The sequence below is a fragment of the Macrobrachium nipponense genome, chromosome 25 (genome assembly GCF_015104395.2).
Source record: "Macrobrachium nipponense isolate FS-2020 chromosome 25, ASM1510439v2, whole genome shotgun sequence".
NCBI classification, from domain to species: Eukaryota; Metazoa; Arthropoda; class Malacostraca; order Decapoda; family Palaemonidae; genus Macrobrachium; species Macrobrachium nipponense.
Genome location: NC_087214.1, coordinates 34,757,113 through 34,773,929, shown reverse-complemented (window position 1 = coordinate 34,773,929; position 16,817 = coordinate 34,757,113). Strand labels below are relative to the sequence as shown.

The following is a 16,817-nucleotide window of genomic DNA, read 5'->3' as shown; positions in this document are numbered from 1 at the left end:
TATTTTTCAGAGTGTAAAGTCAATCATAATGTCAGTTCAAAACTGTATGTGTATGTTAATATGTTAAATAGTGATAAAAAAAAGTAAAAGAGGGTTAAGAGTATGTGGAAGAAGGGTTTACATTTATAAAACAAATTTGTTCAGATACGTAGTACTGTCGGCCAAAAAACTCGTGGCAGAGTTTCATAATTTTTCGTTCACCTGCCTGACGCACGATTCATGCTTCATTTATCTATTTTTCTTTCAAAAATGGAAGAAATCATGTGTAATGACGTTAAAAACAGTCACTGATATCTTTAGAACATTATGTTATGTTATTGTGTAAAACTATTTTCCATATAGCAAAATTGACGTGAACGAAACGAAGTGATAAAAAACGTCATATCACAACCATAGATATACATTAACAAATAAGATAGGAGACACCTATCACTAGTAGTATCGCATAAACATAGTCCCTTAAATTACTTTCAATTTCAATTTAAGCTTCCAATGGTAGTTTTGATATCATGTAAAATTTTGACAAGAAAACATTGGAATCTCACAAAATGCTATCAAATTTAAAAACAAAAAGAAAAAAATTAACAGCGTGAACCAGGCGACCTCACTCTATTGCTTTTGATATCATGTGCACGGGAATCTAATGTCAATGTTCATTTATCGGTCTAAGAAAAACATCCCTCAATGAGCGAGAGTGATTGCACTGCCATTCGGTGCAAGTTCATGTTGGAGAGATATCACGAAAGCTTAAGAAAACCAGAAAGAACCATACAAATAGATGAATAAAATTGTTTAAAAAACGGCAAATTTAGAACATGGGCCTAGAGTGGAACACCTCGAAGCACCACATGAGAGCAAGACAATACAGTAGTGTAAATGTTGCTGAGCAGCATTCATTTGTGAACTTTGAATTCTAGTGCCTCGTCACGACATTGCTTATGACTGGTGTCTGATGAAACTTAAGATGGAGAGAAGAGATTTTTAAATCTACTCTTGAAGTCTTTGGTAGTTGTCTAATGAATAAGTCTAATGAATAAGCAAACATATCTTTGATGAATGAGAGATTCAGTTAGGTTTACTCTTTTAGTTTTGTTTTTTATCGGTAGCCCAGTGAATACCACGGATAGGGAGGGAAACGGTTTCAATGCTGCATGCAATTTTTTTCTTCAAAACCTAAAGAATACTTTATTGGGAGATACTTTATTAACATCGGCCTAATCGTTTCCATCACTCCTATACGCCACCTCCGCTCTCTTCTACATCTCAGGCGACTAGATCCGACTTCTCAGTTCTCACTACGAACTCCTCGTGAAAGCACCACTAATGATAACGGTTATTTTAAAATTCCCCACACCGACAACGGACGTCTTAAAATGCATGTTTATAAATTATTTTCTGTTCAAAGAAACTTTATCTTTCATTCCACAAAATATGTGCATACACTCGTGTTACACCCTGAAGCCGTCAAAGAGCAACCCTTGATTAAAGGAGTAGGTTTTTTTCTTGAAAGAAAAAAAAAAAAGAAAAAAAAAACATATGAAATAGACTTAAACGAGAACGTCACCTTTCATATTTCTTATCCTTTCAGCTACTTATAATATGCTTATTGTAGTAGGTCTAGTAGGTATAACATGTGAAACTAATTTGAATTAATTTCTATTTAGAAGAAATGAATAGTTACAAAAAATCAACCTAAGAAAGCTTTAAGGAAAGTAAGCCTTTCTTAATGTATTCGTCAGTTGTTTTGACTCCCACAGCTTTCCACGGTGTCCAAATGAAACAGGATGATATTGCAAGGAATTCGATAAAACATAAGACTGAAATTATATTCGTTTGATTTTCTTATGATTGCTTTTTGATTTTGAATAGCTAGGTCTGAGTTAATTATGTTAAGCATTATGAAAAGGATAAGAAGAAAGGCGAACATGGCTAATAAAACAAGAATAACGGGAATAGTCAATCAAGCAGATTTATATATATATATCTATATATCTATATATATATTATATATATATTATATATATATATGTATGTTGTATGTATATATATATATATTCTATATATATATATATATATATATTATATATGTATTATATAATTGTCGATTTAAATATTCATTAATATTACGTATCCGAGACGTATACTGCTGAAAATAGACCTAGGCAATCATGTGGGAAAATCAGAAGTCCAATTTAGGCCCACTAAATGTGTCATGCAAATTATTTTATTGATCAAAGGACAAAATTAGTTTAACTAAACACAGTTTTCAAAGAATGTTAACGCCTTGATGTATTATTTATCGGCTGTAGGAGACGAAATGACAGCACCCCAGTGCAGTACGATACGTTGAGTCAAGACTCTAGCGACAGCAAAGCCAACCTCAAATCAAAATCTTCGGTATGCTGTCACGAAGTTAGAGTTGAGAATAAAATTAGAAATCGTGGACCCATCGGTATATATTTTTTCCTTACTTTGCAAATAATTATCTTTAATACATGGAATAAGTCTACTCAATTCTAATGTAATTTATTTCAAGTATAGCACCTTTGATAGGAAATGTTATTTATTGTGAAGTAAATAATCTGGCACCTGCATATGGCAATATGTCCATAACGAACAATGAATTAAGAAACTACGCCAATTCTTCGTTGGCCGTCTGTACAAACCATCGGTCCTTTAACAATAGGAATGTAACTTAGCGCAGCTGGAACTGGTCATAAGCTTCGAACAAGGGGGTTCGGTAGTTAACTACTTTGTCCAACAGTCGGCGGTCCTGCGTGACTGAGAGGTGAAGAGTCACTTTGCTTTCGGCCACACTGGGGTGATAGACGTACTGTTCGCGCTCTGCCCCGCTTTCATCATATTCTTGGATTACTCCCTTCATTTTGTGAAGATATTACTTTTTTCTTTTACTAGTGTGCTTGTGTGAAAATAACGTGAGTACCTGGCTATTTTTTTGTATTTTGTGTATTGTCCTAGTGGAAATGGATTCCTGCAAGCCAGAAAGACCCCCTCGCCCCCCCCCCCCCCCCCCCCCCCCCGCCCCCCCCCCCCCCCCCCCCCCGTGAGACGCAGATTGTGCCCTTTTCGAGGTAGATTGCTCTCGCACTGAGCCCTGTGATTTGTGTATTGTTTGGTCGGAGGAGCAGTGGGAGCATTATGAAGGGAGGAAGAACCACGTAAGCCGGCCAGGGTATCTATCGGAGGGTTCTCCCAGTTACTCCCTTGGTTACGGACACATCGTCTTCTTTTCTCCCTCCATCACAGCTCCTGCATATGGCTCCTTCCCCTTCGGGGGGTGGGGGGGGGGTTGGGGGGGGGGGATCTCACTCCTTCTCTTCCCTCGATCAGTTGAGTGTAGGGAGGGGGGGCGAGGTACCCCGACGTGGCAGTTGTATTCAGGGTCGTCCATTCGCTCGGGGGGGTGGGATCTGCCCCCCCCCCCCCCCCCCAGGCAGGGGAACCCCCCCCCCCCCTGGGGAAACCCCCCCCCCCCCCCCCCCATAACCCGACACTTTCTTCCTCAGGTTTGCCTGCCACGGGGGACGATCTCGGCCGGGTCTGGTACTCGCTGGGCCTCCAAGGACACCAAGCGTTCAGGGGCTGCTGGGTCATCTCGCGAGGGGGACCAGGCCAGTAACCCATGGCCCGGTCACGACAACCACGACTACAGTGTCCACGCTGGGTTACGTTGCTCCTCCTCACCTGGTGTATACACAACACGTGTCGATGGTGACCCAGACAGCTGCTGTGCAGGCGCCGCTGCCGGGTGTACAGAGGATGATCGTGACGCGGCCGCCTGGTTTTGCCGCTCTTGCTCCAGCCCCTGACTTCCGGTGTCACAAGAGCTCTCCTTTAGATCTGCCGCCAGTACCAAGGATGCCGCTGGTTCCTGCTCCGCTGCCTGTTCCTGTGCTTGCCGACCCTGTATCAGTTCCTGCCGCCGTCGTTCCTGCCCGTGGTGTTGCTGCCCCCACCCCAGGTCCTTCCGGACGGGTGCAGCTTCGGCAACTGCCCCGGCTCCATCCTGGATGGAAGACCTGACGGTGGTCCTGACAAATCTGACGAAGAAGAGGAAGAAGTGGAAGGTGTCGTCGTCGTCTTCATCGTCGTCGTCTGCTGCCGCCGCTTCCCCTTCGACTTCCAAGGCCCCACAGCTGAGGAAGAAGGTAGCCGGGGTTGACACGACGGTCCCAGACCGGCTGCGGGCTGAGGCGAGAAAGCAGTCCCCTCAGTCACCTGGACCAGCCGAGCAGTGTGACGCGCCGTGAGGACAGGCCTCGCTCTCACCGCGACAGTGGACTCTGCCGGTCCCCTGACCTCCGCTCCCACAACGACAGCGGACTCTGCTGGTCCCCTGACAGCCGCTCCCACCGGGACTGTGCGGATAGGGGGACCAGCAGCAGCTCTTCTGACGCTCGGGACCGTCGCCGCTGTTCTTGGTCTAGCCGCTCGACCAGGCCTGCAGCCTGATCGCCACTGCAGGTTGGCGAGCGTCTGCAGCCCCCCAGCACGCCGGTTCTGCCGGTGGGTGAGGGGGGGGGGCCTTAGGCCTTCCTCTCCGATCCCTTCAACTTCCTCGGGCTACACCGGGAAGAGCGAGGCGATCAGGAGCGATCGCAAGGAGCGCACCGCCACGAGGGCCTACGAGCCTGGCACGGTCCTAGCACCGACCAGATCTTACGCGCAAGTGGCAGGAGGAGACCATGAGGGGTCTGTTGTGGTTCCTCCTGCGGAAGGAGGAGGGTCTCGGGAGGCGTTCTCACTAGATGGGCTGGACGGTCCGTCTCTGCAAGACGCAGTCATTCCTGAGATCCAGAGGTTGTTCGCTGAGGTTATTGCGCTGATTCTTCAGCACAACAACCTCGGGGAAGGATCGCTGCTCCTACCTTCCGAGGCTACATCTAGGCTGGAGTCGTTCTGGGGACCTAAAAAGGAACCCAGGACGACGGTGGGTCTGCCGCGATCAGCCTTTGCCGACAGTGTGCTGAGCCAAGTGGACGCTCTCGTCTCCGGACAGGAGGGTTCGCTTCGGTCCGGCAGGTCGTCCAAGCTCTTTCCCCCACCTCTACTACGACAGAGGCGCTTCTACTTGCCAACAGAGGACCCTCTGCCGCCCAAGCAGGTTAACTCAGAGCTGGCTAGGCTAACTCCGGGGGTGTCTCTTCAGCACCTGCTGTCAGAGAACCTCTAGTTCTCGCAGCAAGAGGCACTTTCGTTGGAATCGACTGCCATGGCAGCATTCCAAGCAGTCACCTGGATAGACCTGTGGTCCCTCACAGTGTCTAAGGTCGCGGCCTCTTTGGGAAACATTACTCCTGAAGGGGACCTGACTTTCATGAGACTGTGCCAGTCTGGAGGTAGGGCTATCTCCTACCTGGCCCACCAGACGGCCAACCTGTAGGCCAACCTGTTTCTGAGGCGTAGGGACGCTGTCCTCACTCGAGTAACCAGGTCGGCAGGGCACGAGGCGGCCTTGGGTCCTCACAATGAACCGGTGCGGAGTTCCTCCTCTCTCTTTCCCAGAGAGATGGTGGACGCTACGGTGGAACAACGGCGCACTGACGATAGTGACCGTCTAGTCCACCAGGCAGTCTCGAAGGCAGCTGGGCAGCCTCAAGCCACTGCCGCTAAGCCTAAGAGTTTAGCTAGCGCTTCCTCTGCGGCTAAGACGATTGCTTCGTTGAAGCTGAGAGGAAAGACTCTGCCTTCGACTTCATCAGTAAGGAGTGACCATAACCAGCCCTCCTCCCAGCCATCCTTCTCTCGGGGAGGAGCCGGGAAGAAGAAGTCGAAGAGAGGAGGGAAACGCTAGGGACGGCGTTCCCCCTCACCTGCTGCCGGAAGTGGGGGGTTGCCTGGCGAGCCATTGGGCAACTTGGCAGCGCTACGGAGCAAGACCTGGATAGTAAATGTCCTTCGGGAGGGATATCTACTACCCTTCGAGTCTCGGCCACCCCTCACCTCCAACCCGGTCCATCTACAAATGTACGTTCCTGGTTCTGCCAGGGACGTGGCACTTCGGCAGGAAGTAGAAGCCATGCAGAGCAAATGAGCTGTGGAGATCATATGGGATCAGTCACCGGGCTTCTACAGTCGACTTTTCCTGGTAGAGAAGTCATCAGGGGGCTGGCACCTGGTGATAGATCTCTCTCCCCTGAACCGATTCGTTTGCCAGACTCTGTTCACGATGGAAACAGCACGCTCCGTGCTCGATTCCATCAGGGAGAACGACTTCATGCTTTCAGTGGACCTGAAGGGCGCATATTTCCAGATACCCATCCATCAGTCCTTCAGGAAGTACCTCTGCTTCATCCTCGACGGGACAGTTTACCAATTCAGGGCACTTTGTTTCGGTCTCTCAACCGCCCCACAGGTGTTCACGCGAGTGTTCACTCTGGTGTCGGCTTGGGCCCATTCAGTAGGGATACGTCTGCTGAGGTATCTCGACGATTGGTTGGGCCTGGCGAGCTCTCGCTCACAGTTGCTACAGGACAGGGATCGACTCCTCAAATTCTGCCTTCTGCCGCGACCTTGGGATAGTAGTGAATTTCGAGAAGTCGGGTCTCGAGCCCATGCAGAGGATGAAGTACCTGAGGATGCTGATCGATACAGTAGCAGGGCGAGTCATCCCCACAGACTCGCAGATCGCAGGTTTAGGGAGGCAGCCAGACAGTTTTCTGTCCCTACAGGAGCAGCCAGCTCCGCAGTGGCAGGTCGTGATCGGTCACCTGTCGTCTCTCGAGAAGTTAGTCCTTCACTGGCGTCTTCACCTGCGGTCTCTTCAGTGGAGCTAAAGAGAGTTGGTCACAGGCAAGAGACCCATTGTAACTTCCCCGTGTCTCTCACGGAGGAGGTGAGGCAGGACCTAACCTGGTGGCTGGACAACAGGAACCTCGTAAGAGGAGTGCCTCTTCGCAACCCCCTTCTTAGATGTTGCTGTTTTCAGACGCGTCGACCGAGGGATGGGGCGCACACCTGGAGGAGTTGCTGGCTGCAGGAGTGTGGGATCATCACGACACGACAAGCACCTTCACATCAACATCTTGGAGCTCAAGGCAGCGTTTCTCGCTCTCCAAGAGTTCCAGGACCGTCTGATGGAACACTCAGTGGTGTTGATGAGCGACAACACCACGGTAGTGGTGTACGTCAACAAACAGGGGGGCATAGTGTCCCTCCCGTTGCATCAGTTGACGTTTGCAGGTGCACAAGTGGGGCCGTGGCACACTCGGTAGAGCTGTCAGCCCACTACATTCCAGGCAAGAGGAATAGTAGCAGACAAGCTCAGCCGTCAGGATCAGGTGATAGGAAACCGAGTGGTCCCTTCACCCAGGCTCTTCAACCTGTGGGGCCGTCCAGTCGTGGATCTGTTCGCCACCCGGCACAACAGAAAACTTCAGGTTTTCTACTCGGTTGTGCCGGACCCATGGGCAGCTGCAGAGGACGCTCTTCAACGTCCGTGAGACAGCCTCTTCATTTTCGCCATTCCCCCGTTTTGTCTGATTCGCAAGGTGATCAGCAGGGTGCTGGTCACTGCGAATCTTCGGATGATTCTGGTGGCGCCCAAATGGCCTCAGGCTGTTTGGTATCCGGACCTGCTGGCTCTGCTTGCCGAAGCACCGAGAGAGATTCCCCTTGGCACAACCTCCTGTGCCAACCACACGTGGAACAGTACCACCGGTCGGTTCAGTCCCTGTCTCTTCACGGCTGGCTGTTATCCACCATCTCTTGCGAGCGAGAGGCTTTTCTCGCCGAACAGCAACAGAGATGGCTGGGTACCTCAGACAGTCCTCTGCAGCTGTATACCAGGGAAAGTGGTCCGTCTTCTGTGGTTGGTGTCGTGGACAGGGTCTCTCTCCTCACAGAGCCACTTCTCAGCAAGTAGCGGATTTCCTCGTCTTCTTCGCCGAGAGAAGCTCCTCTCCGTCTCCCCAGTTAAAGGCTACAGAGCCGCCTTGGCCCTAGTCCTCAAACTGCGGGGAGTGGATATCTCCACTTCCTTCAAGATCTTCCTCCTTATGAAGAGCTTTGAGAGGTTTTGCCCACCCAGGGAACCCAGGCCCCCCGGGGTGGGATGTGACTCTCGTCCTTAGGAGTTTGACTCGAAGTCCCTTCGAGCCACTCCGAGAGTCGTCAGACAGGGACCTGACCCTCAAGACCCTCTTCTTGCTGGCCCTGGCATTGGCAAAGAGAGTAGGGGAACTTCATGGTCTTTCCTTCAATGTTAAACATTCTAGTGGATTGGGGCTCTGTGACACTCGATTTCATCCCGGACTTCGTAGGTAAGACTCAGATCCTTCGATCCCTGACGACCGGTTTTCGAGTCATTCATGATCCCCTCCCTGAAGGTGACTTCACCGATAACAACGTGGATGAGATGCTGCTTTGTCCTGTAAGGGCGTTACGGTGCTATCTGAAGAGAACTCGACACCTCAGGCCTGAGTGTCGATGCCTCTTCGTTAGCACCGTTGTTACCAAGAAAGAGGTATCCAAGAACCTTTCTTTCTGGCTGCGTGAGGTGATCAGGAGGGCGTACGACACAGATGGTAGTGACGACACCAGTACCCTTTGTCCGAGAGCCCACGAAGTCAGAGGTAATTGGTCCAACCCTTGCGTTCTGCAAGAACTTCTCTGTGGCACAGGTTCTGAAGGCAGGGGTTTGGCCAACCAGACCACCTTTACCTCCTACCTTCGGAATATTGCCCACAGTCCTTGGACAACCTTTTCTTGGGACCCGTGGTGGCTGCTCAACAAGTTGTGTAGCTTACCCAGCATCCAAGCGGACAGAACAGCATCAACATCCTTGTGTGACTGCATGAATGGACGAGTGAAAGAGAGTGTGACTGGCTACTCTTCCTCCTCTACCTGTGGGCAGAGGGCCGCGATCATCACTACGCTGGACAGGAGGCAGATGCAGGTAAGCTGCATGACTGAGCTCCAACCTATCCCTTTCAGTAGGGATAGGAGCAGTTATCACCACTTCCCTAACAGGGGGGGAGCGGAGGCCAACAAGAGACAAACCCTGAACTTCATTTTGGCTCTTGAAGTAGGAACTAGTTCTTGCTTGCTATTTTATAAGAGGCACGCTTGCCTCCCTCTTATAAATTTGGTTCAGAGGTCTGACCACTGATCCCGCGGTGCACACCCCGATCAGTTGGGCAGAGGCTAGGATCCCTCCCTCTGCTCTTACGACCAGGGAGGGAACCAGGTCGGACGAACACCAGTCTGTTCATAAGATTCAGATTCCACCCACCAATAAGTGAGTCTTCCTATTGTTAAAGGACCGATGGTTTGTATTACGTATCGCAACAAATCACAATTTGTCGAAAATTGTATTTTTCCTAACTATACAACCTGAGGTCCTTTTTTACACATAGTCCCACCTCATGCCACCCCTCACTCTGTTTTTTGCTTGGGCCTAAAGTAAAGTGACTCTTCACCTCTCAGTCGCTGCTGGACCACCGACTGTCGGACAAGCAGTTTAACTACCGAACCCTCTTGTTTCGAAGCTTACGACCGGTTCCAGCTGCCCGCTAAGTTACATTCCTATTGTTAAAGGACCTCAGGTTTGTATAGTTAGGAAAAATGCAATTTTACACATGCAACTTACCCGGCAGATATATACTTAGCTTATGTCTCTGACGTCCGACAGAATTCAAAACTCGCGGCACACGCTACAGGTAGGTCAGGTGATCCCCCCCTACCGCCGCTGGGTGGCGGTAATAGGAATCATTCCCGTTTTCTGACAGAATTTTTCTGTCGCCGGTGCTGACAACAACTTTGTTGGTAGCTCCTGCTTAGAATTTCTTGCTTGCTTCGCCGAGGATTATTTGGGAAGTAATTTGATCTTTGGTTGTTGGCATACGCTGTGTTTTGGATTTAGTTGGTTAATATGTCCGATTTTAACACCTGGAACTCTGTTTAGAGTATGTGTAAATGAGGGATGCAAGGTGAGGTTTGCCTAAGGCTACTTTGGACCCTCACACTATTTGTGTAAAATGTAGGGAAGGGATTGTTCGGTTAAGGATACATGTGATGTATGTGAGAGCTTAACTGAATTACAATGGAAAGACTAACTTCGTATGTTAAAAAGTTAGAAAACCCGCAGATGTGTCCTGCCGAGAGAGCCCGCTGTGGAAGCTTCAATCCGCCGATTTGCAAACAGCAACTTGCGGAGATATAGACCAAGGTAAGGGTGAAATGTCTAGTGATAAGTGCAGTGTCCCCAGTAACAGTGGTAGGGGGCGTCTGACCGACTCCGCAATCGCTCCTAGGCCTAGACCTCTTTCAGACTCCCATGCCCAAGTGGGAGGAGGAATGTCGAAAGCCGCAAGGGGATGTAGAGTATCCCAACGGTCAGGCGTCCCTTCAGCAGGTCCTGTAGACTCGTCCCAGGCTGCTGTAGAGAGCTATAGAAAAGCCTCTTAAGGAAGTGTTTTTCCGACTGATTTGTCCTCTCCTAAACGAGGATGGAGCTCATCTTCCAAATCGCGCCCTCCTAGAGAGAGCCTGGAAACCTCCACGAGAAGGCGCTCTTGACTCGAGCCCGGAACCTTTTCCGGAGGATTCTCCTGCGCCTAAAAGGCTATGAAGTCTCCGGAATCTTCACCAGAAGGGATTCGGTTCGATAGGACTCCTGGATGATCGAATCTCGTTAAGTTACTCGAGACCTTATGATAGGCTTTCCTCAAGGGAGTCAAGCGCCTCTCCTAGCAGGTTCCAAGATTCTACGAAGACCTAAACAGGGGTTCCTCGCCTACTTCCTGAAGAGTATCTAGAGTGGAACGCTTACCGTTCTCCTAGCAGGCGTCGAGCCTGAAAGGAGCCTAATCGAGGATCTGCGCCCTACTCCTGTAAGACGATCAAGAGTAGGCCGCAAGCGCTTCGCCTCAAAGGCAGCAAGAGCCTAAAAAAGAGCCTTTCCAGGGATTGCGCCCTAATCCTGGAAGATCAGGAGTAGGCTCTGACGCCTCTCCTCGTAAGATTCAGGAGCCTGAAAGGAGCCTTTTGTCAGACGCGCGCCCTACTCCTGAGAGTCACAGAAGAGTAGGCGCAAGCGCCTCTCCTCACGGCGCCAAGAGCCTGAAAGGATCCTGACTTTGTATTCGCGCCCTACTCATAGTAGGCGCTCGAGAATAGAAACGAGTGTTTTCTCCGGATAGGCGCCAAGAGCCTGATGAGGCAGGCTCTAGATCCTCCCCCTAGCAGGTATCAAGAACCTGGGAGCGAGAAAGCGGAAGTTTTTTCTTTACCGAGGAAACATATCTCGGGTATTGAACTGGCGGCTTCTTCTGACGGAGCTCTTGAAGGATAAGAGTCGCATACCTGCCAGGACTTCTTCACCTAAGAAGTCTCCCTCTCCGAATGTAACCTTGGAGGAAGTCTCGGAGGAGGAAGAGACGAAAGAAGTAGGAGTCTCTGATTATAAGAGACTTTCTGCATTACTACTTCAGGAGTTTGGGGACTCGCTGTGTTCCGGCTGATCCTCCATCTCCAGGATCTCTGCTATCGAGTACTAATTTGGCAAATCCCCCTCTTTTGTCAAGATGCGGCCAACTCTCTCTATGAGAAAGGCCATCAAGAATCTGGAGAACTGGCTCCTGTTAAGAAGGAGGCAGGTAAGACGGTGTGTGTCCTCCGTCTAGATTGACAGGTAAGCCGGGTGTCTGGTACGACACGAAGGAACCCATGGGGTTAGGCCTTCCGGCTTCCGCAAACGCGGATTTTTCTGCTCTGGTAGAATCATCTAGAAGCGCTCTCTACTTTCAGCTAAAGGTCTTGGGGGAATGTGCGAGATGGACCATTTACTCAAGGGTCTATTTCGCACACTAGAAGTCTTCAACTTCATGGATTGGGCCTTAGGAGCTCTAGCAAAAGAGCGCATGGATCCGGAGTTTGTGACTATGGGAGGTGTTATCAAGTGTCCTTTCGTGCCTGGACAAGGCAGTCATGGATGGATCCACAGAAGTAGCATCTCTCTTTTGAGCAGGAGTGCTCAAAAAGAGATCAGTTTACAGCTCGTTTCTCTCCAAGTCTGTTTCTCCCTTGCAGAGAGCCTCTTTGCTTTTCCCCCCCCACTCTCGGAGTACCTTTTTCCTCAGGAGACAGTGAGGGACATTTCTAGATCACTGTCGAAGAAGCTACGCAAGATCTTCTTGCTCAATCCGCCAAGAGGCTTAAACCTGCTGTGCCGATGGCTAAGAGAGAGGGAACAGAGAATAAAGTGTCTTTCCAACAGCCCTTTCGAGGAAGAACAACCTCAAGACCCGCACCTAAGAGTAGAAGGCCGTTTAAGAGAGGACGATCTTCTCGAAGACCATTCTCAAAGCCGCAGTGAGACAGGAGTCCTCCAGACTCCAGTAGGAAGCCAGACTTTTGAGGTTCGCGAAAGTCTGGGCTCAGAGAGGGCGGACAACTGGTCCCTCTCGATCCTCGGAGAGAGGATACCTGATCCCCTTCAGGGAAAAAACCTCCCTTAACCACCACTCCAAGGGAGTTAGCGGCAGATACAGAGATCCTTTAAAGAACCAAGCACTATTACATCTGGTGTAACAGATGCTAGAAAAGAAGGCTATAGAAAAGGTATTAGACATTCATTCTCCAGGATTTTACAATCGCCTCTTTCTGGTACCAAAAGCCTCGGGGAGTGGAGACCAGTGCTGGACGTAAGCGCTCTGAATCACTTTGTGATCAAAACAACGTTCACGATGGAGACGACGTCGTCAGTTTCTTTCAGCGCTAAGACAAGGGGATTGGATGGTGTCATTGGAATCTGCAAGATGCCTACTTTCATGTCACCCATCCATCCCTCGTCCAGAAGTATCTAAGATTTATGATACAGGGCCAAGTATTTCAGTTTCGCGCCCTTTGTTTCGGTCTTTCCACAGCTCCCAAGTTTTCACGGGATTGATGAAAAACGTAGCACATTGGCTACATTTAAAAGGAATAAGGATATCGCTGTATCTCGACGATTGGTTGATTCGCTCGCAATCCAGGGATCAGTGTCTGGAGGACCTAAGGTCGACGTTGGACTTGACTCAGTCCCCTGGGACTGTTAGTGAACCTCGGAAATCCCAGATGGATCCCCAGCAAAGCATTGTCTATCTGGGGATTCTGATGGATTCTCGGGGTTTTTCAAGTGTTTCCGTCCATAGAAAGACAGGAACGGTGCATTCTAAAAGTGAAGACCTTCCTAGAGAAAGAACAATGTTCCGTGAGGGAATGGATGAGTCTTCTAGGACCCTCTCCTCGTTGGAACAGTTCGTTTTCTCTAGGGAGGCTTCACATAAGACCTCTTCAATTTCTTCTTGAAGGAGAATTGGGACCAGAAGAATCAGGATCTGTGGAATCTTTTCCTCTGTCCGAGAGATAAAGAAAAACCTCAGCTGGTGGTTAGAACCAGGCAGACTGAACGAGGGACTATCGATGCAGTTACCGAACCCCTCCCTAGTGTTTGTTTTACAGACGCGTCGGAGACGGGATGGGGGGCGACGTTGGGCCCGAGAGAAGTGTCAGGCACCTGGAGTGGGGAACAGGTGTCCTGGCACATCAACGAGAAAGAGTTAGTGGCAGTGCATCTAGCTCTCAGGCAGTGGGAATCCCAAGTCGCGAACTCAGTGTTGCAGGTAAATTCAGACAACACGACAGCTCTAGCCTACATAAGAAAACAGGGGGGGACTCACTCCCTCTCACTGTACAAGAAGGCGAAAGAGCTTCTTGTATGGTTCAAAGGATCAGAACATCACACTCTTGACGAGGTTTATACAAGGCGAGAAAAACGTCAGACAGACTTGTTGAGCAGAGAGATCAAGTCATTTCCACGGGAGTGGACTCTGCACTCAGAGGTCTGCAATAAAATTTGGAACCTATGGGGAAGGTCAAAACATAGACCTGTTTGCAACTCATTGGAATGCCTGGCTGGAGAACTACTGCTCTCCGATTTCAGATCCAAGAGCAGTAGCGATCGACGGCCTCCTCCTAAATTGGGAAGGAATAGACGGCTACGCTTTTCCTCCTTTCAAGATCATAGGAAACGTCATGAGGAAGTTTGTTTTGACGAAAGGAGCGAAATTGACCCTAATCGCCCCATTTTGGCCAGCTCAAGAGTGGTTCACAGAGGTACTGGAATGGTGATGATAGATTTTCCAAGGTACCTTCCTTTACGGAACGATCTTCTCAGACAGCCCCACTTCGACAGATACCACAAAAACCTCCCCGCGCTCGGTCTGACTGCCTTCAGACTGTCGAAGGACTCGTCAGAGCGAAGGGGTTTTCACGCGCGGCTGCAAAGGCAATTGCAAGGGCCAGGAGACCGTCAACTATATGCGTGTACCAGTTGAAGTGGGTAAGTGTTCCGAAGGTGGGCCAGGAATCAGAATGTATCCTCTTCCAGTACCTCTGTGACGGAAATAGCAGATTTCCTGTTATATTTGAGACTAAAATGTAACCTTGCAGTCTCGACTATAAAAGGTTATAAAAGTATGCTTTCTTTGGTGTTTAGACATACAGGACTAACATCACGGATGACAAAGATTTACACGATTTGATTAAATCATTTGAGACTTCGAAGTCCAAGACAAGCCAGACCACCCAGCTGGAACCTGGGATGTGGTGCTAAGGTTTCTCATGTCAGAGAAATTTGAACCTCCCAATAACTCATCATTTAGAGACTTGACTAGAAAATCTATTTTCCTCTTTGCATTATCATCAGCTAAAAGGATAAGTGAACTCCAGCTTTAGAAGGCGCAGTGGGCTTTCAGGAAGGATTCTGCAGTGTGTTCATTTAACCCCCTAATTTTTAGCAAAATGAGAATCCTTCTAAGCCTTGGCCAAGGACGTTTGAAGTTAAAGGATTGACTTCCCTGGTAGGGAGAGAGATAGAGAGAACCTTGTGTCCGGTAAGGATCCTCAAGTTCTATCTAGAGAGGAAAAAAGCAAATGGGAGGAAACTCAGAGAGCCTTTGGTGCTCGGTAAGAGATCCGAGAAGAACGATGTCAAAGAATGCACAGGCATTCTTTATCAGAGAGATTATTACAGAAGCACATATTGCCTGTTGAAGAGGAATATCTCGGGCAGTTGAGAGTTAAAGCGCATGAGGTCAGAGCCGTAGCAACCTCATTAGCTTTCCACAAGAATATGTCGATAAACGACTTAATGGATCCACATATTGGAGGATGCAATTCTGTGTTTGCGTCTAACTATTTGAGAGATGTACGTGTAACTTATGATAAGTGCTTCTCTCGGGCGGACCTACGTGTCGGACCTTACGTGTCTGCGGATTCGGTGCTGGGACAGGGGGCTGAAACCAATCTAGCTTAGTTTAGATAGATTAGGATTTTAATCTTGTGGTGTTGTTTTTTTATGGTCGATTGAAAGTGGTCAGGGAAAAGTACCACTTTCAATTCGTAGTGTATAACAAAGTAGTGTGGTCAGGTGGTCGAGATTGGTTGTTTTCATGCTCCTTGTAATGTTTTGGACCTAGGCTCTGTCTTGTAAGATTGGTTAGTCCCCCGTTGATACGACAAAGGTGAAGGCTCTACCATGTAAGTGGGATAGGCCCCATTGGTACGATCCCAAATAAGGCTCTGTCGAGTAAGCGGGCTAGCCCCCATTGACATGATCCAGAAGGGTTCTCAGTGACAGGTCTCATCCTTTCTCTGGAACTCTTGAGGCAAGCAGACTCATAGACAGTAACTCATGAAGTCTTCTGCCCAATAAGGTAGGAATCAAGGTATTTAAGTTTAATCATAGTACCTACAACAAAAGTTGTTTTCCTGTTTTTTTGAATTGCTATTCATATTGAGTAACTATCTCTTACCCTCCTCCAAGGTGCCAATCAGCTAAGTATATATCTGCCGGGTAAGTTGCATGTGTAAAAATGAAATTGTTAAGATACAATGAAGTTTTACACATACTTACCTGGCAGATATATACGTTTAATGGCCCACCCTATCCTCCCCTCAGGAGATAGGGGGAAGAAAAATTCTGTCAGAAAACGGGAATGATTCCTATTACCGCACCCAGCGGCGGTAGGGGGTGATCACCTGACCTACCTGTAGCGTGTGCCGCGAGTTTTGAATTCTGTCGGACGTCAGAGACATAAGCTAAGTATATATCTGCAGGTAAGTATGTGAAACTTTTATTGTATCTTAACAATTTCATTTTTCAACAAATTGTGATTTTTTAAAATATACTTTATAATATACTATGGAGTTGTAAACAATTCTAATACTGGATGTATTTTGCAAACTTGGATTTTCATTAGTGGGTACGTGGAAATAATGTTTCCTGGGTAGCAAACATTAAAATCTCGGTTGAATGGTGGCTCCCTCCAGTATGGTAGTAATATGTATAGTTCACACTGGTTATATCAGTGACACTTCAAGTACTACTGTACTTTGCTCTGATTTGACTTTTGAGTGCCTTTCTACTCTGAGAATATTATTGCAATGTCCATTTTAATTTTTTGTTTCTGCTCAATCTCAGGTGAGGAAACAGAGAAACTGTCACTAGTAGCTCCTTCGTCGTACTTAGCATCCCAGGTTGTCCCAGCAGAGTACATCCCAGAATACGAACATCTTGTCATGGAAAACCTATTTATTCCTTCCATGCTGCCAAGTAAGATTGTATGGTATTGAAATATTCAGTAGTAATGTAGAGCATTAGAGAACCCCTATGATTTTGGCCTATTGAATAGTTAAGGGATTTTTCAGATGAACATTGAGGTGAAATTTCTTAAAATTGTAGGTAAAGAATAATTTTTAGGCTTATAAAAGTGGAGTAAATGTATGCGCTTGACTGAACTAAACGCTTGTCA

The 16,817-nt window shown here is 48.3% G+C and overlaps 1 protein-coding gene across 1 annotated transcript in view; it reads left to right on the top strand.

Moving 5' to 3' along the window:
* The window catches only part of LOC135199034 (coiled-coil and C2 domain-containing protein 2A-like), a 169,899-nt gene that overhangs the window by 57,444 nt on the left and 95,638 nt on the right, over positions 1-16,817 (top strand). Inside the window, exon 5 of the mRNA XM_064226950.1 lies at positions 16,487-16,618. Within this exon, the coding sequence (XP_064083020.1) occupies positions 16,487-16,618 (132 nt within the window). The remainder of the gene's footprint in view (positions 1-16,486; positions 16,619-16,817) is intronic.